Source organism: Hyaena hyaena, unplaced genomic scaffold (genome assembly GCF_003009895.1).
Source record: "Hyaena hyaena isolate Hyena2069 unplaced genomic scaffold, ASM300989v1 scaffold_13, whole genome shotgun sequence".
NCBI lineage: Eukaryota > Metazoa > Chordata > Mammalia > Carnivora > Hyaenidae > Hyaena > Hyaena hyaena.
In genome coordinates this window covers 549,994-574,587 of record NW_024080645.1, presented here as the reverse complement: position 1 = coordinate 574,587, position 24,594 = coordinate 549,994, and the positions used below count along the sequence as shown (strand labels likewise).

Genomic DNA, 24,594 nt, shown 5'->3' with positions numbered 1-24,594 from the left:
CAAGGCTGCCTCCTTCCGGAGCGAGGTCTGGGTGCTTCCCTACACAGGACCCTGCCTCTTTGACATACCAGTGACCCAAGATGTCTTTCTAGAGCTTCCACTCTCCACCCCGTCCCACATTTGTATCCCATGCATCTGGCAAGTAGATTGTTTAGACATGGCAGTCTGATCCTCCTAAATGTGCCTTTGATGCTCTCAGGCCAAGAGCTGGACTCTGTGCTTCAGTTTACCAGGTGAGTGTGCAGCTTGGGGCAGAGACCTGAGTGTGACAGCAGGGTGCAGGCCTGGGACCAGCCGTGGGGTCCATTCTGACTCTTCTCTACCACATCTCCCACTCTGTGCCTTCTTGGGTCCTCTGCTTCTGCTCCACTAACCTCCCTCCAAACCTGAAGTGTGCTGGGCCCCATCCCACCCACATGGCCTTTGCTTTTGTTTAGCGCCTCCTCCTCCCCTCCAGGATTCTTAGTTTCCTTTTTCTCATTGGCAGGTCTGATGCCCTGAGGCATCCGTGGGTGGGCATGGCCATGGGCAATAGCAAGTAGGCTTCTGCCTTTGAGAGACTGAAGAGCCTCCTCCCCTGAGGTGCACTGAGCCCGTTTCCATGTTGTATCGGGGCCACTTGGAACCAGGTGCCCCCAGCCGCACCTGCTCCATGGGGGAAGCCAGGGGGATGGCCTTACTACTCACCCACCCAGTACCATTCTCCAGAAATAAAAGGGCACCTTGGTCTTCTTGTCCTTCCCCACATCTGGTGTGCCCAGCTGTGCCTCGGGGGCAGGCAGCTCACCCCTCCAGGTGGCAGTGGGGCTGCCCCTTGGTGTGCCAGCTGTCCGTCTGCAGTCAAGAGCCTCTGCTGATGCCAGCAAGGGCGGTGTTTGCAAAGAGCAACCGTGTGCTCCTTATTTATTGTGCGGAAAAGAAAACAAATTAAGGCCTTGTAATTATACAGTTGGGCATGTTCTTAAATAAAGCTTAAGCAGTCAGAACTCCATTTAGAATATTAATCATTGCGTTCCCCATGCCTGGTTCTCTTTTGCTCTTTCCCTCTTCTTTCACCCTTCCTTCCTCTGATCCCCCTTGTTTCTCTCACTGGTGTTTGTCTGTGCTTGGACCTCAGGAATCTCTGAAAAGCCTCACTCACCGGCTGTGACTCGGCATACTTGAGAGCCCGTGTTGGTCTTTTCCAAGACCATGAACAGCATTTATTAGGTGATTTCATAGGCAGGGGGTCCTCCTAGGATTTTCCTGCCCTCCTCCCTCCCCTCCCTATTTTGGCTGAGCATGGAGAAGAGGCACAATGTTATGTTTCGGGCATAGATACTGGCTACTGGAGTCCATCAGAACTGGGCTTTGTCCCCAGCTTGACTGCTGAGCAGCTGCAAGACCTTGGTTAAGACACGTAATCTCTCCAAGCTAGTTCTTCCTCTGGAAATAAAGTCCCCCCCCCCGTCACAGGCTTGTGCTTTGGGACTTGGACAAGAGAGTGCATTTGGAGCCCTGACACATATCAAGTTACTTACAGATGTTAGGCCTTTCCCTTTGTATATATTTCTAGATGATATGAGAGTTGTATGGAGTTTCTAAGTTTTGTTATCAACTTTCGTTGATGTGCCCTGAAGATGCTTGGCACCGATTCAGTCCTTCCTCTACACCTGTTAGGTCTTCTGTATACCTGTGGAATGAGTGGATGCATCTGTTTGGGGCCCTGCATAGACATAGAGTGGGGGTGGCCAGTGTGTGGTGTGTTATAAGAGTGCCATGGACCTGTTTCCTCTTGTGACTGATGACTCATTCCCTGAGCAATGTGCTCACCCCCAGCATGGCTATAATGCTTTCTAAATCACTCTCAAAAGTACCATCTCATTTAACATGCAGTACTAAGGTGAAATAGCAATACTCTCATCTCTATCTTATCATTGAGGAAATGAAGAGAGTGAGTTGCCCAAGGCCATGTAGCTAGAAGTAGGGAGTTGTAGGGCCCAGGATCCTGGTCTCAGACTCCCAGTGTCTTGCTTTCTCCACTATACTGGGCTATTCCCTAAATCATTGCTGACATCTGGGAGGACAATCACCTGGTTTCTGGACCTCAGAGTTTTGATACTCCTCTGAGACTTTCCATAGATCCATCATCACCTTGATTTATTTTTTTTCTGGTTTTCTTTTCTGCTATATGGGAAATGAATACCAACACAGGTTTTCCTGGCAATATTATGGTAGTTGGGTCATTGTCAGATACTAACTCAAAAATAGTCTAAAAACATTCAAATATTGTTGGATTCATAATCTATATCAGGTGATTGTATGGATAATGCTATGATGAGCCTTGTTAAACACAGGTGAAAAGTACTTTGGAAACGTCTTCCCGTGGCCAGTGCTGTGGTCTGGGAGGTGGTGCGGATGGAGATTGTAAAGTGGGATTTGGTCCAGGTGGGACTGGAATGTTCAGTCTAGTTGGGAAGGTAAAATTAGCTTTCTTAGACCAGAGATGCCAATATGTTAACTTCTGCTGATAGGTGCTGACCGTACCAGACAGAGAGGTTCCTGTATTCCAGGGATGCTGGGGAAGGACATGGGTCTTCAATTTGTTTTTGAAAGAATATGTGCAGTGTTATATAGGAGGAATGAGAGAACTCCTAGATTATGTGTGTGTGCATGTGCATTTGCAAGCAAGCAGGGAACAAAGCCAAGAGAAAGAGAGAAGAAATATTTATTGTGTTAAGCTCCCTGCTAAGCACTCTTCCAACAGTAATCCTGTTCGAATAAATGACATTCTTCCTGTTTTATAAATGAGGACTCTGGGGTTCAGAGAGGTTATGTAACTTGCCCAGAGTCACACAACTAAAGTTATAGATGCCTAGCTATAAATGTCTGCTCCAGAATTCATGTTCTTTCTCTTGTATCATGCTGCAAAGGCTGATTCACGTCTCTCAAGGTGGTCAGGAGCCCAGCTTTCCAAAATGGAACGTTGAAAAATTGTTTCTTCTTGGCAGGGAAACTGATATCTCACTACCACTACTTTTATTTTCCTTAAATAGTTTATTGTCAAGTTGGTTTCCATATAACACCCAGTGCTCATCCCAACAAGTGCCCTCCTCCATGTCCATCACCCCCCTTTCCCCTCTCCCCCACCCCCATCAGCCCTCATTTTGTTCTCAGCATTCAGGAGTCTCTCATGGTTTGCCTCCCTCCCTCTCCCCAACTGTTTTTCCCCTTCTTCTCCCGCATTGTCCTCCGTTAACTTTTTTTTTTTTTTTACAAACAGTTTATTGTCAAGTTGGTTTCCATATAACACCCAGTGCTCATCCCCACAAGTGCCCTCCTCCATGCCCATCTCCCAGACTTACTCAGCTCAGCCTCCATGTTCCTCTCCCTGAGGATTCAGCACCATGGCCAGAGCCTAGGGAGCTCTGGGGGCCCAGTGAGATGTGAACAACTCCCCACAGAGAGGCTCCCAGGTCCTGGGCTCCCCGTTTTCCTCTCTCTAGCATCATCGCAGTTGCTGGTGGCTCATCTGTGCTCTTAAGTGAGAGCCAGGTGATGTTGAGGAAAAGCCTCACACATGGGGTGGACAGAACTCTGCTGGTCTGCCTGGTGAGATCCAAATGTAAATAAGGAAGGGCATGTGAGAAGGGTCTACTCCATTCCATTCTCTCTTCCCAGGTCCAGGGCAGAGGGGAGAAGGATTATGCTTTATGACTTTGTTGACCCTGAACTGGGGAATCCTCTAGGTCCATGAGATGGGAACTGAACCGGAGTGGGGCTCTTTCCTCAAGGGCAGAGCTCCCAGGGTCTGGAGTCCAGAGTTGCCATGTTCATTCCTTTACCAAGCCTGTTCTGTTTCTGTTGAGTGGGGCTGAAAGCAAGTGGGTCTGCCACGTGCTTCATCATAGGAATAAAGAGGGGGACACGCTCTGGGAGCAGCACAGCAGTGCTGGCTGAGTTATGGTACTGTTGGCTTTGTCCTTCATGTCAGTGTGCCCACTTCATTCTTGGAAGGCTGTCTCTTGGGTATATAAAACAGAGCCCTTGACTGGAGATCCAGATACCTTCAGGCTTACATGTGTGTGCAGTGCACACACACAAACAACACACACAGTGCACTCTATGGTAGTGTGCTAAGGTCATGAGTTCTGGAATCAGACACACTGATTGCAGCCCTTATTGTAACAGGAGCAGCACTGTGACCTTGAACTAGCTAGCTGACCTCTAAGCCATGGATTTTTTTAATCTGTAAAATGAGAACAAATCCTAACAATAATATGGGAGCATAAAACTATTTGGGGGAAGATTCAATGGACTAATATCTTTAATATCTGATATCTAATATCTTTAGTAATTAGTTCCTAACAAGCACTCAATAAATGCTACTTATTATTTCTGCTTCTCAGAAAATTATTTCTGTATCCCAATTTTCTTTAGTTTATTCACATGATTATTGTTAATGATTCTGGAAAAAATCCCCATAGCATGGAACAAAGATTAGCAAGTTAATTAATTGTTTGCACTTGTGTTCAAAGCTCAAGGTTTAAATTAAGTTGAGGTCAGTGTAAGTAGCACTGGTATAAGAAAGAATTAGTTTAATTTGGCACCCTGTTCAATGCACGATTTATGAAATTCAGACCATTCAGTGAAATTCACTTGCATGCTTCCATTTAACAATGCTTGTGATCAAAGTGCAAACAATGTCTTCTGCTCTGTGAAAAGAACTAAAAGCAGAAACACAATTCACAAGTCCTTGTGTGGATGGTCACCCCTGGGCGTACCAGTCTTTGCCAGGACCATGCTCCTGTGTGCTTTTCCATTCTGTTCTCCTTGCTCTCATTTTGCCCAAATCTCAGTCAAAAGTGCCTTGGCTCTATAGACAGATGCCCCCCTGTTTCCAGATTATATGATCCTCCCAGAACTTGTTGGGATGTGAAGAACAACTCCTTGAGAATCTGCAAGGAACCAAGTAGGGTGGGGGTCGTTCTGGGCTCCATATATTCAGTATGAGATAAGAGGTCTTGCATAAGTCTCCGGGGACTCTGCCAGATCTCTGCAGGAGAAAGGCCGTGGAGAATAGGAATGAGCACTGCTTTCCCCAAACATTTTGCAGAATTGGACAACAGAGGCCAAAAGACTGTGCATGGTATAAATTACGGAAAACAGTGGTGTAATGACATTGTTTGGTGAATAAATTAAAGCCCTGAGTCATGAGGCCAATAACAGAAAGGGAGCAGAGAAGTGTAATTAAAAGGAGAAAAGAGATGTTTTCAGCTGACGTTGGAAGTGAGATTGAGATAGGAGTGGGGGTGGGAAAATGGGGGCAGCTGGCCCCTAACTGTGGCTGCAGCTCAGGAGAGGGGACGTGGCTGTTACTGGCAGTCAAAGCAGGTGAGAAAGGAGGCCAGTACCTGACATGGAGAAGAAGAGAGAGTGGTAAATTTGTGGAGAATTTTAGTAGAAGCAAAGCCATGTGAGCTTTGGAAATAAAGATAGCTGTAGGATCCTGAACTCTGCAGGGATTTAGAATAAGCTGGGCTGGGAGAGTCTGTGTGAAAACAGATAAGAACCTGGGGAATAAGGAAGGGAATCAGGAGTGGGCTGGGTCTCCTTGAAGTCATGGAGTTCGAGGAGTTATTCTCCAGGGTCTCTCATATCTACAGCCCTGTGCTTTCTTGCAAATACTCTGTGACCTGCCCTTTCTAAGGATCAGAAATAGCAAGATATTTTATTTATTTTTAATTAATTAATTTATTTTTTTGAGAGAGAGAGAGAGACAGAGCATGAGTGCGGGAGGGGCAGAGAGATGGGGAGACACAGAATCCGAAACAGGCTCCAGGCTCTAAGCTCGCAGCCCAGAGCCCAACGTGAAGCTCAGACCCATGAACTGTCATATCATGACCCGAGCTGAAGTTAGAGTAACTTAACCGACTGAGCCACCCAGGCTCCCCCCGCCAGCCCCCGCCCAAAAAAAAAAAACCCAATCAAGATATTTTAGAGCAAGGCACCTGCTTTGGGTCAGCTGACATGCATGGATGTAGGGACTGGCCAACCTAACTGCATCCATCATTCTGTGGGGCCAGTAGGGGTTAAAGACTGTAGGGGGCATTCAGATTTTGAGCCACATGGAGACCTTTGAGATGAGTCCCCTTCTCCAGATTCTTCTGGAAACATAGGCAGGGAATAGTTTCCATGGGAGAATATGTCTGATTCCCTTTATGCGCCAGTGCCTAGCCTTGCCTGACATGGACTAGGTACCAGATTAGTATGGGCTGAATGATTGAGGGGATCAAGGTTGGTAAAAGCTGGGATGGTACTAAAACTTTGTTTAGAGAATTTTCCCATCTTTGTTCTGTGCTGTAAACCAACAGCTGGAAGAGTGCATAGCACATAGTGGGAATTCAGTAAAACTGTCAAACTGGGGCACTTTTGAGAATGAAAGGGAACTTACTGGAAGGGATTCTGGGACAACAGGCATGAGCTGAGACTGTTTGGGCAAACCAGTACGTGTGATCACCCATCATCAGTACTTGTTGAATGAATGGATCTTGTACCGTTGGAGCCATCTGAAGAGGAGTGAAAGTTTTATGGGGTTTGCCTCCTTTTAGCCAAAGTACTTCCATTTATCCTGGGATCATCCAGCTAATATTGGTGGGGTACCTACTCTCTACCAGGTATTTCGATTGTATCAGGGATACAAAGAGTTTGAGAAAAGCCTTGTTTTTACTCTTAGGGTGCCCACTGGCTAATAGGAAGCCAGACTGTTGACAGAGTATTTGATAGTATGACAAGTGCCGAACTAAAGGGATGGACAGACTGCTCTAGGAACGTGTGAGCTGGGAAAGCAATAGTCAGGAGGAGGTAGTCAGGAAGGTTTTTTGGAGGAAGGATAGTTCAGGGAGTCCTGGAGGGTGATTAGGAATTTGCCAGAAATTCCAGGAGAAGCCAAAGTGTCCAGGAAGTCTGTTTGTGGCAGAATACTCCTTCCAGATCGACTCAACAACACTATGTTGCTGGACGCTTGGAGCCATAGAATGTGACTAAGATAGATGGGCCCATGACCTCCCAGACTGTCTGAACTGTTTGCCATCAGACACAGTACCATGTAACCCATTAGGGCTGAGGGTGGAATTGCCATGTGGGTCAGGAGCCAGGAGGAGGGGCACCTACCCCATGTCTGGAGTGCTGACCCTGGTAGTGACCTAGGTGGGGAGAACGGCTTCTGGATACCCGCGTGGACTGCGAAGAGGGAGCTGATGTGCCCCTTTCCGCATCTCACTTTTCATTCGGTAACACGGGGAGCCTTGCACCCTGCCCTCCTTATTTTGCTGTTGTTACCTGGGTGAACGGAGCGGTCATAGGACTGGGCCAGGATAGCCGTGCTCCTGCACAGAGATGCGAGGCCCAAGGTCTCAGGATCTGGGTGGAGGAAGCGGCTGGGTGGGAGGGGGTAGGTAGCTAGGAAGCCAGAGGAGGTGGAGGGAGCTGGGGTTTGCGTAGCTGAGGCCCATCTGCCACCCCATCCAGAGCTTTTGAGTGTAATATTAAAATGTTCCTCATTATTTTCCTTGGATGAGTTTGCTATCCTGATATATTAATTATTCTTAAAGGTCAACAGCGCTCTTTCGAATCCCCTTCTGTTCTATCATGTAATCAGTTAATTAATTGGAAACCATTTAGCAGCGTCTGCTGAGCGCCTTGTCTGGTGCGAGTTTTCTTATTTTGTTGTTCCTGCAGCGATGGCTTCCTCCAGGCGCCTGTTTTCTTAAGAGGATTTGGGAACTGGAGCTGGGCCCCACCCCTCATCCCTCCCCTTCCCCTGGTGGGCGCTCTCACTTCAGTTATACCATAACAGTGGTGAGATCTCATCATCTTTTTTCTGTCTGAGTCTCCATTAGTAAGAAAAGCCCATTTCCGTGGAGTGCCTATGCAGGACGGGCACTGAGTGGGATGCTCGTGTGTAATATTTTATTTGATTCCCACCATCTAATGTGGTAGAGATTTTGCTGCCATTTCAGAGGTGAGAAGAGGCTCAGTTTTGCAGTGAGCTCTCCAAGAATTACGGAGCTAGAAAGGGGCTGAGCAAGATGGAACCTCCTGGAACCTTTATATTCTTGTTTGCTATGGCGTTGGTCCGTCAACGTATCGGGCGAGACTTGGGTTGTGGTAGAGTCTTACGCAGAGTTCTTAGTCCCAGGTGCTGCTGGTTCATTACAGATATAAACTTTTGATGGGGACACGGAGCCCCTTTTCGTCTTTATTGCACTTCCGCTTTGCTTGCTGTTTCTAAAATCTGATGTATGCGGAGGGCATTCCTCAGCAGCCTGGGGACAGAGCAGAGGTGGGAAGTGGTGCTCGCACATGTGCCCAGCCTCCCAGCACCAGGCAGTCACGCCACAAGGCTGACCCATACTCGGCTCATCGGCAGCTCAGCGTGTTTGTTCTGCCTCACATCTCCTGCCCACACGCCTCCTGGAGATGTGCTCTAAGGCGCTCCAGCCCCGGGCATGTTGTTACGTGTGTGGCCCTGCCAGACCCCGCCCTGCCTGCGTTCTGGTCTGCAGTAAGGGGGGGAATCCATAGGGGGAATGCATTGCCGGTTGAGGGCTCTCCATGCCTCTCCCTGTGGGCCCCTTGGTGCCAGCAGGTGGGTCTCCATCCTTCTTGGCTTTACGTATGGTCCCAGTGAGACTAGGGGACACAGTGGGAAATTTGACATGATCCCCCCTTTCAGAGACCAAGAACTCCAGTCTTCCCACACCTAGGTGGTGTGGAAGGCTTTCTAAATTCTGCTTAAGAGTGGGAGGATTTTGTCCTGGTGGGTCACAGGAAGATAGGGCTCATGGGAAGCACAGGAGATGGAACCCAGTAACACATCTCCTCCTGCTTCTGCTGGTTGGGGGTGAAGAACACAGACTGCAGTCAGGGTGTGGGTGTTCGAGTCTCGGCTCCACCTGACAGCAGCTGCTGGCCCAGGGTGAGGTCTCTAACCTTATTCCGTGATCTCTTCTTTGGAAAGTGGCAGCGGTGATGATGATGATGATGATGATGATGATGATGTTGATGTTGATGATGATGATGGTAGCACATCCTTCATGCGGTTGTTATAGTGTTTAAATGAGCTCTTTTTTTTAAATGTTTCTTATTTTTGAGAGAGAGAGAGAAAGAGAGAACACGAACAAATCGGGGAGGGGCAGAGAGAAAGTCGGGTAAAGGATCCGAAGTGGGCTCTGCACTGACATCAGGGAGCCCATTGTGGGGCTTGAACTCAGGAACCACGAGATCATGACCTGAGCTGAAGTAAAGAGAGCTGGCCCAGAGTAATCACTGTGCGTTAGCTACTTTCATCACTACCACCTTCAATACCACTCTGGCCATGCATTGAGTACCTACTGTGTGCCAAGCACTGGGTTGGGCACTTGACATCCATTAATTCATTTTAATCCTTAGAGCTGCCCCACAAGGCAGATACTATTATGATATCTATTGTCAAGATGAAGAATGGCCCCAGAGAGGTTCAGGATCTTACTTGGAGGGTGGGTCATGCAATTCCGGAGGACCAGAGCCAAGAGTCTAGCTTGTCTGTCTGCTGACTGCCACTGTTGCCATGGTCACAGCTAGAGCAGGGGCTCACATCGCCTGGAGGGTCCAGCACAGCGTAGGGTGCTGGGCACATGCCAAACAGTTCTGATTCCGCGGGTCTGGGCTGGGGCCCTGAGAATGTGTATTTCTAACGAGCCCCCAGTGAGGTGATGCTGCCGGTCTGGGGCCTACACTTTGAGAAAACTCCTGCCTGCCCTACGGGACGCGGTGTCCCAGAGCAGCACAGTGGAGACATAATGTGTCTCCACCACACGGCCTGCCTGGGCTCTCCCTGCGAGGCCACTTGTCTGCACATTCCATTGTAGGAGCTAATCTATTACCTACTTCCTCACGTGGTTTCCACGACCGGGTCTTCTGGCCAGCCCAGCGGATGAGAAGGCAGCAGGTGACAGGGGCATCCCTGTGTCCTCCTGGCTGTGCTGGAAGGGAGGTAGACAGCAGTCAGCTACAGCCCTTTAAACACACAGACAGGCTCTGGTCTGGGAAGATGCGGGGACCCAGAGGCCTGAAGGGTTCTGTTTCAAAGGCACCTGAAGCCCTTAGGCAGCTGTCTCATAACTACTCTCTGGAAAGAGTGGCTTCAGTTAACCCTTTCATCCTAGTTGAGGACACCATGCTCCAGGCTCCTAGGAAGATATGTCAGGCCCTGGGCTAAGGTCTCTGCTCCTTGGGTGGCCTCTGGGGGACCCCGTCCATTGGGCCGCTGAGCAGGGTCCCAGCCTGCTCATGTTAGTCTGTTTCTAGCGCTGTCCCGATCCTTCTCCAGACTGCCTACAGGCACCTCTCACGCCGCAGCCCTCCACCAGGGTTCACACGGGGAGGCCAGCTCCCCTTTCTCGTTCTTAACAGTGGCGTCTGTTCCAAGGAGCTCGATTCATTGGCTCTTCTCACGGTGTCTCTTTACATCTGGACACATGGCTGTTTCATGCTCCTGTGCTTGTATATGTATTCCGAGTTTTAGGACGGAGGGGGTTGGTAAGAGGTGAAGCAAAACTCATTGAGAAGACAGCAATTCACGACTGTTGGTGGTTCTGGAAGTGTGGTTCCCAAACTGGGAGCGTCACCATCACCCTGGGAACTGCTTAGCAATGCGAATTCCAGGCCAGACCTACTGACTCAGAAGCTCCGGGAGGCGGAGCCTGGTTGTCTGGCTTTTAGAAGTCTCCAGGTGATGCTCATGCCCAGAGTTGGAGAACCTGTGTCCTGAATGCTTCCCCCAAACCCACCCCTGGTCTGTGTTCCTTCCAACCTCTCATCACGAAGGAGGGACCAGAGGCAGTGTTGGCTAATCACATTTCTTTATAAATAGACCCAAAGCCTCTTGGTGCTTTTACCATTTTGCTGTTTTGGGGAGAGCCATAGATCTTCCTGGAGTCCCAAAAGTAGATGTTAGAATGTAGATCTTGGGTGCCTGGGCTCACTAAACGATACTCTGCGGAAATATACATTCTGCATCTTGAAGAGCAGGGTGGTACTCGAGCCCCTGCCCACCCTCCTCCCTGCCCCCCTTCCCCGGACTCCGGTTCCCCCCCCGCCCCCCGTCCTGACGGTGCACGTGGCAGTTCCCTCACCAGCCCCTCTGTGGCCGCAGCCGCACTCACTCACCTGTGGCTCCCTCCTCCCTCTGTAGCCCCTGCTTTCCTTTTAGTCTGTTTGTTGATTGTCCCACAGATGCTTTCTGCATCTTTGTTCTTCTCTTACCACAACAGCTCTTGAGTGAAAAATGAGTGTGATTCATTGACCCCATCACTATGTCGCCATGGTCATGTACAGAGCCTCTTTCAGGCCATGGCTCCCGGAGCCAGACCCAGCCTGCTCTGCCCCTGAGGGGGACAGCTGGTAGGAACTCCCCATGCCTGTTAGGTCTCATCCCCCCCCAAGCCCCCTGGGGCTCCAGACAGAGCTCTTATGCTTCAAGGCAATTAGTTTTTGGTTAATTTGTCTGAAAAGAAACTCCCAGGGAGCAAAACCCCTCAGAGTATAGTCTCAATAACAGTCAAGATCTGGTGAGAAGCAGACTGCAGGAAGGCTCAGAGCTGATGGTAAGGCCTTTTCATGAGCCTTACCTCCGGCCCCCAGGCTTCATGGTGAGGGCTGCCTGTTCCCTTGACCTGTGGGGCCTTCAGGCTCTGCTTGAGCCTGTGGGCGGGTGGCCGGGCTGGGCGGGAGTTCAGACACCAGCACGGCTTCAGGGGAGTCGATGCCACTTGTTGTCTCGTTAAAGTGGGTGGTTGTGTGTTCTTTGGTTGAACTGAGATTTTGTTGATGCCTGAGTTCAGGGGGTTATGCCTGGGCCTCTGGGACTTGTTTTAATGGGCTTGGGCCTGTGAGAGCTCTGGCAGTGACTGGAGATGGGCAGATAAGGGGAGAGGCACCATATGCATGAACAATGATAGATTGTATTTATCAAGGGCCAGGCCTCATACCAGCTGCTATCTGTGTCCCATTTGCCAGAGCCATGTAATCCTCACCACAATTCACGGGGACAGGCCCTGCAGTATCCCCAGTTTGCATACGAACAGAGAGGTCAGGTGATGTACCCAGGGTCACAGAGCTTGGGAGCAGCTCCCAGACCCATCTGATGCTGAGATTTTGTGAGAATGCAACTGAACTTGCTGTATATTTCTTGAGGACTTATGATGCTCCAGGGGCTATAAAGACTATTCAGCTGAAAAGAAGTGGGTTCTTCACCTGCAGGAAGAGCAGTCTTCTGGGGGAGGCCAGGGCCTACACAGCAGACAGTCAGAGCTGGAAGTCTGAGATGTGGGCTGTACATGAGGCCCAGACAGAGAGGAGAGAAAAGGAGAGAAGAGAAAGGAAAGGAAGGTTTCTGTGTGGGTGACACTGGCCATACTTAGGGCTATTTGAACTGTACTTGCAGTTCAAGGGCCGTGGTGTGAGAGAAGAAGGGCCAGGAAGCTATGAGGGTGTAGCCAGCCTGGTGATACCTCTCTGCTCATAGTGGTGCTGATGGTGAGGCTTTTAGGGTTAGTTACGAGAAGGGAGTGGTTGAGGTCATTGTGTGAAAAGACTTGAATTTCAAGGTGGAGTCTGGATTTGATTAGGTGGGTCGAGCATTCCTAAAGTCCAGCAGTCATGCCCAAGTATAGTCTCTTGTGTGCTGGGCCACAGCCCTTCTTCACCCTCTTGGCATGCAGCACATCCTGTTTCCTCTCTTTTCCTGAGTGTCCTGGCTTCTCCAGCTTGAGAGGATGCTGGCACCTTCTTACAGGTGTTGCCATATAGCTGGTACAACAGGAGCGATTCCTTTCCATACAGCAACTCACGTGACTGCCGGATTCTGGGACAGTTTGGCGTCTGGGGACTTTGGAGAACTTCTGGTTAGACTTCTCCACTCCACTGAGGGCCCCAGTCAGTGCCTGGCTTTTACAGATGGTCTAGAGCTTCGTGAACCAATATGGTAGCCTTGGCCACCCATGGCTATTAAGCCCTTGAAGTGTGGCCAGTACAAATTGAGCTGTGCTGTGGGTGTAAGGCACACATGGATTTCAAAGCCAGAGCACACACACCAAGGAATATGAACTATCTCCTTAGCATTTGTTAAATTGATCACATCAATTGATGGTATTTTATATTAAGTATGAATATAACTAGTTTCCTCTCTGCAGTTTTTAAAACATGACCACTAGAAAATTTGAATTAGCATATGTGGCTCACATATATTTCTGTGGGTGAGTGAGTGCTGGTACATTTTTTCTTCGGAGGTCCATGTACTAAATAATTTAGGCTTTGCGGACCATTTGGTCTCTGAGACACCTACTCAACTCTGCGGCTCTATGCAAGCTCCAGGGGTGTCTGTATTTTATTTATTTTTTCCTTTTTTAATGTTTCTTTCTTTATTTTGACAGAGAGAGAGAGAGAGAGAGAGAGAGAGAGAGAGTAAATAGGGGAGGGGCAGGGAGAGAGGGAGACAGAGAATCCCAAGTAGGCTCCACAGTATCAGTGTGAAGCCTGATGCGGGACTCGAATTCATGAACCGTGAGATCGTGACCTGAGCCAAAATAGTCAGCTGCTTCACCAACTGAGCCACCCCCATATGGAGGCACCCCTCTTTTTTTTAAGTTTATTTATTAGGTTCCCGGGTGGCTCACTTGAAGCGTTTGGCTCTTAACTTTGGCTCAGGTCATGATCTCTTGGTTCATGGGTTTGAGCCCCATATTGGGCTCCTTGCTGGAGCCTGCTTGGGACTCCCTCTTTGTCCCTCTGTCCCTGTCCCTTTCAGGCTTATGTGCTTTGTCTGTGTCTTTCAAAGTAAATAAATAAACTTCAGAAAAACCTTTATTTGTTTTGAGAGAGAGAGAGAGCACGCAAGGAGGGGAGAGGGAGAGAGAGAGAGAATCCCAAGCAAGCTCCACACTGTGAGCACAGAGCCCAATATGGTGCTTGAACCCACAACTGTGAGATCATGACCTGAGCCAAAACCACGAGTTGGGCATTTAACTGACTGTACCACCCAGGTGCCCCTTAAGAGGGTGTGGGTTTTCTGTTGTTGCTGTAACAAATTAACCCAAACATTGTGGTTTAAACACACACATTTCCTGTCTTGTGCTGTGTAGCTTAGAAGTCCAACATGAGCCTCACTGGGCTAAAATCAAGATGTCTACAGGGCTGGGGTCCCTTCTGGAGGCTCTAAGGGAGAATTGTGACATTGCTTCTTCCACACACATTCCCTGGCCTGTGGCGCCTTCCTCCATCTTCAAAGCCAGCACATCACCTCTCTTTTCCTTTCTTCCGTTGTCACACCTCCCTCTGTCCCCCTCTTCTACTTTTGAGGATACTTGTGATTGCACCGGGCTGTGGGGGAAATAAGAACAATTTTCTCAAGGTCCACACTCTAAATCACATCTGCAAAGTCTCTTTTGCCATGGAGGTTGATCTGTTTACAGATTCCGGGGACTAGGATGAGGACATCCTGGAGGATTGTCATACCACCGAGGATGTGGCCACAGACAACACGTAAATGAAGGGATGTGGTTGTGTTGCAACAAAAATAGAGTGCTGGCCTGCAGACGGTAGCTTGCTGACCCCTGCACTCCATGATTAACGATTCTGCTCCCAGTTCCAATGTGTGGGGGCTTTTTCCCCCACACCACCACAAAATTCTGGGACACTAGCTGGGTATCCTACATTTCAACTCAGTTCTAACACTATCTACCCAGAGAGAGCATCAGACTCCACAGGTGAAGGGCTCAGTGCCCACTCCAGATGCCAATCCCAAATCCATACCGTTGCTGGTGCTTCTCACAACCTGGCTGTAAATCAGAGCTTCCCATAACCTCTTCCTTGGGTTTGATTAATATGCTAGAGTAGCTCACAGAACTCAGGAAACGAATGTACTCAACTAGATTACTAGTTTGTTACAAAGGATAGCAAAGAATGTAAATCCAGAAGCAGATGAAGAGATACATAGGGCCAGGTCCCCAATAAAGGGGCTATTGTCCTTGTGGAGTTTGGGGTCTAGCTTGGTAGCTCGTGGAGGTGTTCTGGTTCACCAACCCCAAAGCCCTATCTAATGGGGGCTTTGTAATATAGGCATGGTTGACCAAATCATTGCCCATTGGCGATTGATTCAATCCTCACTCCCTCTCCCCTCCCCAGAAATGGGGGTGGGGTGGGACTGAGAGTTCCGATCCCCTTGTGCAGGGGCCTTACAAAAGTCACCTCGTTCTCTGAAGTAATTTTCAGGAGCTGAGGACAAGAGATCAAATATTATAACAAAAGATGCTCCCATTCAAGAAATTCCAAGGGTTTTGGCAGATGTGAGCCAAGAACCCTGTACCAAGAGCAAATACATATTTCTTACGAAAGCCATCATTTCCCTATGTTATGTGTGGTAATTTTTTTTTTTTTTTGGTGGGGTGATATCTTTACTAGATTATTTTGTGGTCTGATAAGTTTGAGATTCCATAGGTCAGATCCTTCTCTTAGGAAAGGCTCTGAGAAGTTCTGCAGTAAATAAGTCTTTCATTTTGTTGAGAACCACATTATTCAAGCACCATGAATATTTTCCCTTGGAATATCTGTTAATGTACTGCAGACCTTAGATTCCTGGGAACATACTCTGGGAAACCCTGGGTTAGCCCAGCCCAGGGCCCTTGTAGAATAGCTGTCTCCAGTCTCCTGATCTAAGGTCAAGACACCAGTCACGTCACTGGAGATTTGATTAGAGAAAGCATTTTGGCTTCATTAAAGTTCATTAAATGAGCCATCCAGTGTAATTTAGCTGAATAAAAATGGCTCAAATGGCTTTAACCCCCACCCCCTTTTACAGCAATTTAATTGAGGGAAAAGCAAATATATCAGTGATGTAGAAGAATATTTCTTGGTCTTCAAGAGGAAGGTTGGGCAGCAGCCCCTGCCTTCTGGTCACAGACTCTGGGTATTAAGAGATTGGCTCATCCAGAAGCAGGCCTTGGAGATGGGATCGCATGGCACTTCCTTCATCCCCACCCGTTCAGCCCAGGGAGTTTGGTGGCAGCCACCTTAATGGCTCCTCGTGGCAGGCTGTTGTCCCCTCTGGTGTGGGGCCACCTGTACAAAGTCTCAAGGTCAAGGATGCATACATGCCCTGGCTCTTGGAGAAATGGGTAGTAGACTGGCAGCCGCCACCTCCTCCTCTGTGGCTGGTTGGCTCCTTTCCAACAAACTGTGGGGTTGGTGCTGTATCAGGGCGTTCTCCCTTCTTGACCTTTCCTCCAGGTTCTCCAGCAAGGTCAAAAGAATCTCGGGGCACCTGGGTGGCTCAGTCAGTTAAGCGTCTGACTTCGGCTCAGGTCATGATCTCATATTTGGTGGGTTTCAGCCCTGCGTTGGGCTGTGTGCGGATAGCTAGCCCAGAGCCTGGAGCCTGTTTCAGATTCTGTGTCTCCCTCTCTCTCTGACCTTCCCCTGTTCACGCTGTCTCTCTCTCTCTCTCTCTCAGAAATCAATAAAATATTTAAAAAAAAAAAAAAAGAATATTGGCAGGGAAGGGAGTTGGCTGTGTCCAAGAAGACCCGAGGAGATACTTTTATGGGGCAAGGGAAGGAGGACAGACAGATTGTCAAGGGGGCATTGGCTCTTACAGAGGAGCCATTGCAGTTTTCTTCTTTTTTCCTTAAAATATTTATTTATTTTGAGAGAGAGAGATAGAAAGCGAGCACATACACCAGTGAGGGAGGAGCAGAGAGAGAGGGAGAGAGAGGATCCCAAGCAGGCTCCGGGCTTAGCGAGGAATCCCATGTGGGGCTTGAACTCACAAGTGTGAGATCATGACCTGAGTTGAAATCAAGAGTGAGATGTTTGGCTGAGCCACCCAGGTGCCCCAACAATCACACCTTTCAAAATGTTACCTTCTTGGATGGAGGAAATGAGACTTAGATGATGATGGACACAGCCAGCAAGCCTCAGTTCCTGGGATCCTACATGATGGGGAGGGGCTTGACCTTTGCTGCGTTCTGGGTAGCTGTGCTTGGTGCTTGGAGCCCCAATGGGGTTCAGAATCATGCCTCTTGCAAGTGGCTGAATGGGCCTCTGGGAAAAGTCAAGGGGCCGTGGCATCCGTCTTTGGGATGCAGCTGAGCACACTCCTGGTTCTCAGCATTATTTTTTTTTTCTTCCCTTACTCCAAAGGGTTTGTTGAGACAAGTTTCACATCCAAGTCCAGGGCAGAGGAGATGGGGCTTCTAAACAGGAATCTGGAAGGTGGCCAAAAGGCTTGGGGTGGAACCCAAAAAAGAACGTGAACTAGAGAGAGTGGTTCAGGGAGAGGAGATGTAGACTATCACACAGTGATAACGGTGGGGGGGGGGGCATTAAAATATACAGGGGAGCTGTGGGGGAGCCAGAGGACCCCCCTCCACCCTCCAGGCCCCATCTTTTCCATGGGTGACCGTGGATGCGGTGGTGGAGGTAGGGGTGGGCACCTCCTCCGAGGGCATCACCAGCTCCCCACGCAGTTACTGGTCCTGGAAGTGCTGGGTAGTTTCTGGAAAGCTGTTTTGAGAGAACAAAAGGGGTGGATGTGGATCGGGCATGCTTCTGGTGTGGGCCGGGCTGGGCCTTCCCCCTGAGGACAGCCCGGGGTGCGGCTGGCTCCATGGCTTCCTGAGGGACCCAGAGCAGGGGCAGCTCACATGCAGGTCTGAGAAGCTGAAGAAGGGGCCTGGGGCTTCAGAGGGAGAACCTGGCTCCTTCTGGCATCTTGGAAAAGCTGATCCCCAGGACGCCCAGCCCTGGTTGTGATGCTTCCAAGAAGGCAGCTCAGATACCAGGACTAGTGGGTGTCTGGATGCAGAGAAGAAATTCCCCGAGGCTATCGGGGAGGGAGATTCCTGAAGGAGGCAGCATCTCAGGCTGGAGGCTTCGGGAAGGGCAGGCAGTGGGGGATGGCGTCCTAGGGGCAGGGCGGTTAGCACCCACAGGCTCTGAGACAGGCAGGAAGAGGCTGGGCCTCTGAGCCTCCAGATTGAGGCTGGGAGTCACCGCAGTCCCACCTGCCCAGCCCAGCCCCCCAGTTGGCGTGGCAGCCAGGGCGGGGCCAGGTGGGCATCACATGAAGCTCAGCTTTCTCTTTTCACAGCCTTTTGCAGAAAAACAACTGCGTGTGCCTGGGGGCACCTGACCTAGTGAACAGATGCCAGGTTAGATCTTAGCAGCCGGAACCTGATGGGGAGGTGGGTTCCTAGAGCTGGGCATAGAGAAAGGGAGTGACTGGAAACCATGGCTTGGAGCCTTTGGTGGGCAGCCAGCTTGGCTCTCAGGGTCTGGGGTAAAAGAGGTGCTAAGGACAAGTATATAGTTTGCTTGAGCTGCTGTAACAAAACAGCAGAGGCCTGGGCGGCTGAGACAACACAAAGGTATTTACCACAGTTCTGGAGGCTGGAGGTCCCAGGTCACGGTGTTGGCAAGGTTGGCTTTTTCTGAAACCTCTCTCCTTGGTTTATAGATGCAGGTCTCTCCCCATGTCTTCATGCGATCCCCTTTCACACACGTCTGTGTCCTAATCTCTTATAAGCACACCAGCCTTATTGGATGAGGGCTCCTCTCAGTGACCTCATTTAACCTTAATTACCTCCTTAAAGGCTCTGTCTTGAGGTACAGTCACTTTCAGAGGTACTGAGTGTTCCGATGTCAACACACGGATTTAAAAAAATTTTTTTGATGTTTATTTTTGAGAGAGGGTGTGAGCAAGGGGAGGGCAGAGAGAGAGGGAGACACAGAATCCGAAGCAGGCTCCAGGCTCTGCGCTGTCAGCACAGAGCCCGACGTGGGGCTCAAACTCCCAAACTGCGAGATCATGACCTGAGCTGAAGTCGGAGGCTCAACCGACTGAGCCACCCAGGCACCCCAACATATGAATTTTTCTAAATGTTTTATTTATTTTTAAGAGAGAGAGAGAGAGAACAAGTGGGGGGGGGGGAGCAGAGAGCTTGGGGGACAGAGGATCTGAAGCAGGCTCTGTGCGGACAGCAGCAAGCCCGATGCAGGGCTCGAACCCACAAACCTTGAGATCATGACATGAGCTGAAGTTGGTCGCTCAACTGACTGAACCACCCAGACGCCCTCAAAATATGAATTTTGAGGGGACACCATTCAGCCCATGACCACAGAAGACAAAACCACAGTGAGAGGGATTGAGGAGATGGAGGGGTAGAGCCGAAGTGGGGGCAGGGCAGACCTGACAAAGGTCCACAGTGTGGACGTGAACGGATGCGGGATGCTGGGCTGACTGAGGCTTTGATGGGACATAAGAGCACAGGGATAGTGGGGCGCCTCCCACCAAAGGTCCCTTACACAGTTCAGTCCTGAAACATGACCTGCCCCTTGACCCTGCCTTGTGTCCATGACCCCTGGTCCTTCCCCGTGGTCCTGCCTCCGCTGGCAGAAGAGGGCGCACTTCCAGGTGTCGGCCGTGTGGTGAATCCAGGAAATCTATGAAGTCCCCACCTTCTGGACCACTTATGGATGGATGGAGCTCCATGTCCCTTCTCAAGTCTCAGCCCCCAAAGATATGGTGTCCTTGGGGCAACACAGGAATTCATCTGGCTGGATTTTCTTGGCAACAGGGTCCATCTTGAGTGACCTTCTCCTTGGACAGTAGGTTTCCGAGGGTGGAGGGTGACTTCCTCTGCATTCCCAGGATCCGTGCTGCTGCATTTGGACGCCCCCTTTAGGAAGATCATGGGACTGCTAACCACACCAAGGTTCACCCCTGTTCACCAAGGGGTTAATGCAGAAAGGGCCATCTCAGCCCTATCCTTCCTCAGGGTCAGATTCTGGCCATCTGTGTGTCTGGCTCCCTGTCCCCAGAGCACCCAGTAGCGGCAGCATCATTGCTCATGACTCCGGGCCCCAGAGTCTGGGCTGTGCGAGAGCCAGTAGTGCAGGACAAAATAATGGCTTTGTTTGGTCGTCTCAGATGAGGGATACGGGGGCAGTGTCACAGAGCTTGATTTTGGGAAAGTGTTTGATGCATCATCTCATAAAATCGTGCTCACCAAATTAATTCCAGTGGCCCGGTGGCTTGGAAACTGGCCATTGACCCAAGCAAAAGTCAGAGACGGGTGGTAATGGATCTGTTAGGGAGGAGGGGCCAGTAAGAGGCTGCTGTGGGGCCCAGAGGCAGGATGGTGCTTAAGTAAACCGTTGTCTGAGGATCAGCATAACCGGCCCATCAATAACTGGTGACGGGTGAGTACAGGTGAGGCGCTAGCCAGAAGGACTCTCAGGGGCAATGAATTCTGAGTGGGTGGTAAGTCTCTTAAAGCCCTATCTCTCCGCTTCCCCATGTGCCCCGCGCCACAAGCATTGATAAATGCCTGTGTGGCCAGGGGTGTGCCCTGCTTGTCTCGTGGTGGCCGTGTGTTTGCCTTACTTGTCTTTTGTGTATATATTTGTCTCTGGGGCCGGATGCTTCTCTTGTGTGTCTCTGGTGAGGCGCTGTGTACAGTTGCATGGGTTGCGCACACCGCACTCCTCCAGGGACTTGTGCAGCACAGTGTCGCTGTCTCTGGCAGCACCTACTGAGGTGTGTGTTTGTGTACCTGGGAATTTACATGTCTGTGTGTTGGTCTCAAATGTCCCAAGATGTGTCATGTGTTGCTTGTTGATGGGATCTTTGCATGAAGGCCACTCAGACCTCTTCAGCTTTGGACAGTGACCTCTGAGCCCTAGTTTCCTAATGTCTACCACAGAGGGAATAGTAATAGGTACTGGTACGGTTGCTGTAGATAGTAAGTGAGGTCATGAGTGTAAAAGTGCTTATTAACACAGTACCTGGTGCTTAGTTAGCCCTTGGTGAATGGCAGCTGTTGGTTGTGGTGGCAGGGCAGGGAGGCAGGAAGCAGTGCAGACGGGAGGGGAACTGGTCTGCAGAGGGAGTGAGGGTGGGCTTTCCTTCCAACAAGAGAGGATGGTCTGTGTACCAGTGAGGCACCTGTAGTCCTGAACAGAGCCTGTGACCGTGCAGTGGCCACTCCATCTGGCCCACGACCTGGAAGAATCGTGCTGGGTGCAGGAGGGGCAGGAAGGAGAGGAAGCCAGGATGCCCGCGGGGGTACCGGAGCCCGCCTGCCCCGTACGGGGTGTCCCAGGCCCCCTTTCCCATCCATCTTGTAATCAGGAGATAATGCCGTGTCTTATTCTTTATTTGCCGAGAATGCCCGTTATTTTCTATCTTTCCGAATCCAATTTGCTCATGACATTTCTGTCTGATGTAGCATAACGTGACCTTTGTGAAGGGACATTGCTGGCAGCCTGCGCCCTGCCTCCGGCTCCCCAGGAACCCCTCGCACACGCCCTGGCTGGACCCCCTCGGGGATGGGCAGGGTCCCCACTTCACCTGGATCATTTCTTGCTGGGGGTGGAGTGGTGATGGGGGCAGGGACAGAGCGGGCCTGCTTCCGAGGGCTCCCTGACTCCAGGGTTCCTGGCTGCTGACTCTTACGGGGTGCTGCTCCGTTCTAGAACAGGGGGTTCTGTTCAAGGCCATGCTGCAGGGGTGTGGAGACATCAAGGCGGGCGGGCCTTGCCTGTACTTTTGCTGCCACCGCTGTTGTGGTGCGTGGACAGTGATTTGGGAGAACCACAAAACAAAACAGGAGATTCCGCCTGGATGAGTCGTGCACATTTGCTGAAATGTCGTAGAGGCTAATGGTAATGAGGACTCGGGGAGGCATCGGAACCAGTGTCTTTGACCCTGAGGTCTGAGCTCTAGGTGCAAAACCTAGTGTAAAGTCAGCCACTAGCCCACACAGCTGCATGTGCATCTGATCCACACTCTACCCTCCTGCCCAGTGGGTCCCAGGGCGCTTTGCCCCAGAGGTGTCCTCAAGTGGCCACTGTGCAGGTGCTCCTTTATCACCCGTTTCCTGAGGGCTGTAGGCACAAGCACACTGTCGGCAGGGGTTTTGTGAAGCTGAGCATGTGGAATGGTTACAGTTTATGAGCTTTCGGTGAGTCACGTGTATTCGAGTTCTACATCCCCCAAGCACCTACCCTAGACAGCGCCCCACGGGCCGGAGGACCCTCGAAGGACTGTGCTGGCTTCATGGGGAGCAGATCAGGAAGCTGAGGGACCTCTTCCTGCCTGTGGTCCCCCTTTTTTTGCCCACCAGTCCCCTGCACCCGCAGGAAGGGGGGTGCCTTTCTTAACACAGTCACAGGCTGTCACCAAGGATAGGGCGGCCTCAGATGCGAGGGGGAAGCCGCGTCCCTTGGATCCTTGTGTCTGTCATCTGTCCCCGTGAAAGGTGTGAATACTGTCTGTGATTTCACCAGCCTGGACTTCCCCCGTGATCTCTAGCCCCATGTGGCCAGCAGGCTAGTTGATTTCTCTCCCTAGATGTCTAACAGGCGTCTCTAACTTTGCAGGGGAAGCTCTTGATCTGAACCCCACCCCCAGATATGACCCTTTTACAGCCTTCCTGGTCTCACCAAATGACACAGCTGCTCACCTGATTGCTGGCGTCTTCCTCCCTCCTCTCCCAGACCCAATCCAATAGGAGGTTCTGGTGGGGCCCCCCCTCCCCTCCTCCCAGTCCACCTGCTTCATTATCTCTAATCCCCTTCCTTAATACAGAAGCCTCCTAAGGGGTCTGCCACCTTCCAGTCTTGGTCTTTTACTTTTTATAAAAAATGGTAATCAGTGATGTCACTTCCCTACTTAAAGCCATCCACTGCCTTCTCATTGCTTTTTAAAATAAAATCCAAGGTCTTCAGTATAGCCAGTAAGGTGGGTGTGGCTGTTTCCTCTTCTCCTTACCCCCAACCACTCTCCCCTGCGTCCTTCCCCACTGGCCTCCTGTCTGCCTTTGCTCTTCCTGGCATCCACTGCCCAGAGCGGCCCAAGCCTGACACTGGTTCCTTCCCACTCCTACCTCAGCTCGATGTCACCCTCTCAGAGGGCACCTAAGCTCCTGCATCGAGGAGCCGTCTCCCTCTCCCGCGTCGGCAATGGCATCACTTTGTCCCCTTCCTTCTGTTCATGGCAGACTGCAGCTTACTCATTTATAACTCACATAAAAGTGTTCATGGGGTCCTTCTGTTTCACCCGCCCCTCATTTTCACTGTAGCCTGTATTTGGTTCTCTCCAAAGACGTGCTGTAGAAATCACCTACATAGGGGTACGCAAGTGTAAGCATATACACGTGTGTAGAACAGGAGTGTGCATTTGCATTTATTACCTGCGTGTTTGATGGACACCAGTAGACACATGCTGTGTGTGTGTGGGTTGATATTTACCTACATGGCCTCCTTACAGCCATCCGTGCTCATCAGTATGTGGGCGCATTTTTCCTGGGGTCCTACTTCAGTTCTGGTGGTGTCTAATTGCCTCCTGTAAGGAGCCTGGCAAAGCGATAACCGTGGGTGTGTTTCTTCTATTATTTGGAAGAGTAGTGACTACTTTCCCCTGTACATCCTAATGAGAACAATTAAATAGCCATTAGGAGGAGAACAGAAGTGTGAACAGAAAGGCTGATGTCTTGATCATTGATGGGCTTCTTTGCTGGGGGAAGGACTGGATGGAAGAAATTGTAGGTGACCTGCAGAGTTTTTTCCCAGTATTGTGAATGTTAAGAATGCTTGTTGGTAAAAGGCTGCATAGTTTCACTGATGTGAGATGAGTAAATCCTAGACATACTATGGTATGGCATCGTCCATTATTGAGACCATATTATATTCCTAAAAGTTGGTTAAGAGGATATATCTTATATTAATGCTTATCACAAAAATAAAAGTAGAGAGAAAGAGTAGGCTACTTTCATTAGAGTTGATGGTTAAGTTTATGGCATCATTTATGGTGACCATTTCATGATTATACACTTACCTTGAAATTCATCAAGATGTATACATGAAATACGCACAGTTATTTTTATGTCAGTGATACCTCAGTAACAGGAATGAAAAAGAATGCTGTTGGCTTGTGTTACCCCGAGAGGTCTCTGTTCTCCTGTAGGAGGGTGGCTTCCAGAAGGTTCCCTGAACCCTTATCATGGTGTGGGGATGTGGGAAAATGACCAGGAATCCAGACCTGATCTATGGCTATGACTACTGGCAGTCATGTATTGTTAGCAGAATGGAGCCGAGGAGAAGAACAGCACAACCACACTCCCGTGAAATAATCAAGCCTATTTCCATGAGTATTACCTGATGCAGATCTGCCCTTAATTTCCCCTTTGTCTGTCATTCTTGCAGAAACCTGTCGAGTAACCGGCTTACTACACTCTCATGGCAGCTCTTCCAGACGCTGAGTCTTCGGGAATTGTAAGTTTGGTCTTGAAATCCATCCAAGGAGTAGAGTGGTGGAAGAGGCTGGGTGGGGAGAAGTGTCAGGCTGTGGAGCTGCCGAGGTTGGGTGTGTGCTTGAAGGGGCTTCTTGGCTTAGGTGACACAGAGTATACCATGTTCAGTGAGATTGAGTCACCCTGTCGCTTGATTTCTGAGGCTCTTTTTGGCACAGTCCATTTCAGAAGAAGATAGGAATCTTATCCCTGAGCGGGACATAGT

General features: G+C 50.0%; 1 protein-coding gene across 3 annotated transcripts in view; it reads left to right on the top strand.

Moving 5' to 3' along the window:
• The window catches only part of NTRK3 (neurotrophic receptor tyrosine kinase 3), a 292,308-nt gene that overhangs the window by 100,970 nt on the left and 166,744 nt on the right, over positions 1 to 24,594 (top strand). For all 3 annotated transcript variants that reach the window (XM_039217016.1, XM_039217007.1, XM_039217000.1), the window contains exon 4: positions 24,283 to 24,351. In XM_039217016.1, coding sequence (XP_039072947.1) covers positions 24,283 to 24,351 — 69 coding nt within the window. The remainder of the gene's footprint in view (positions 1 to 24,282; positions 24,352 to 24,594) is intronic.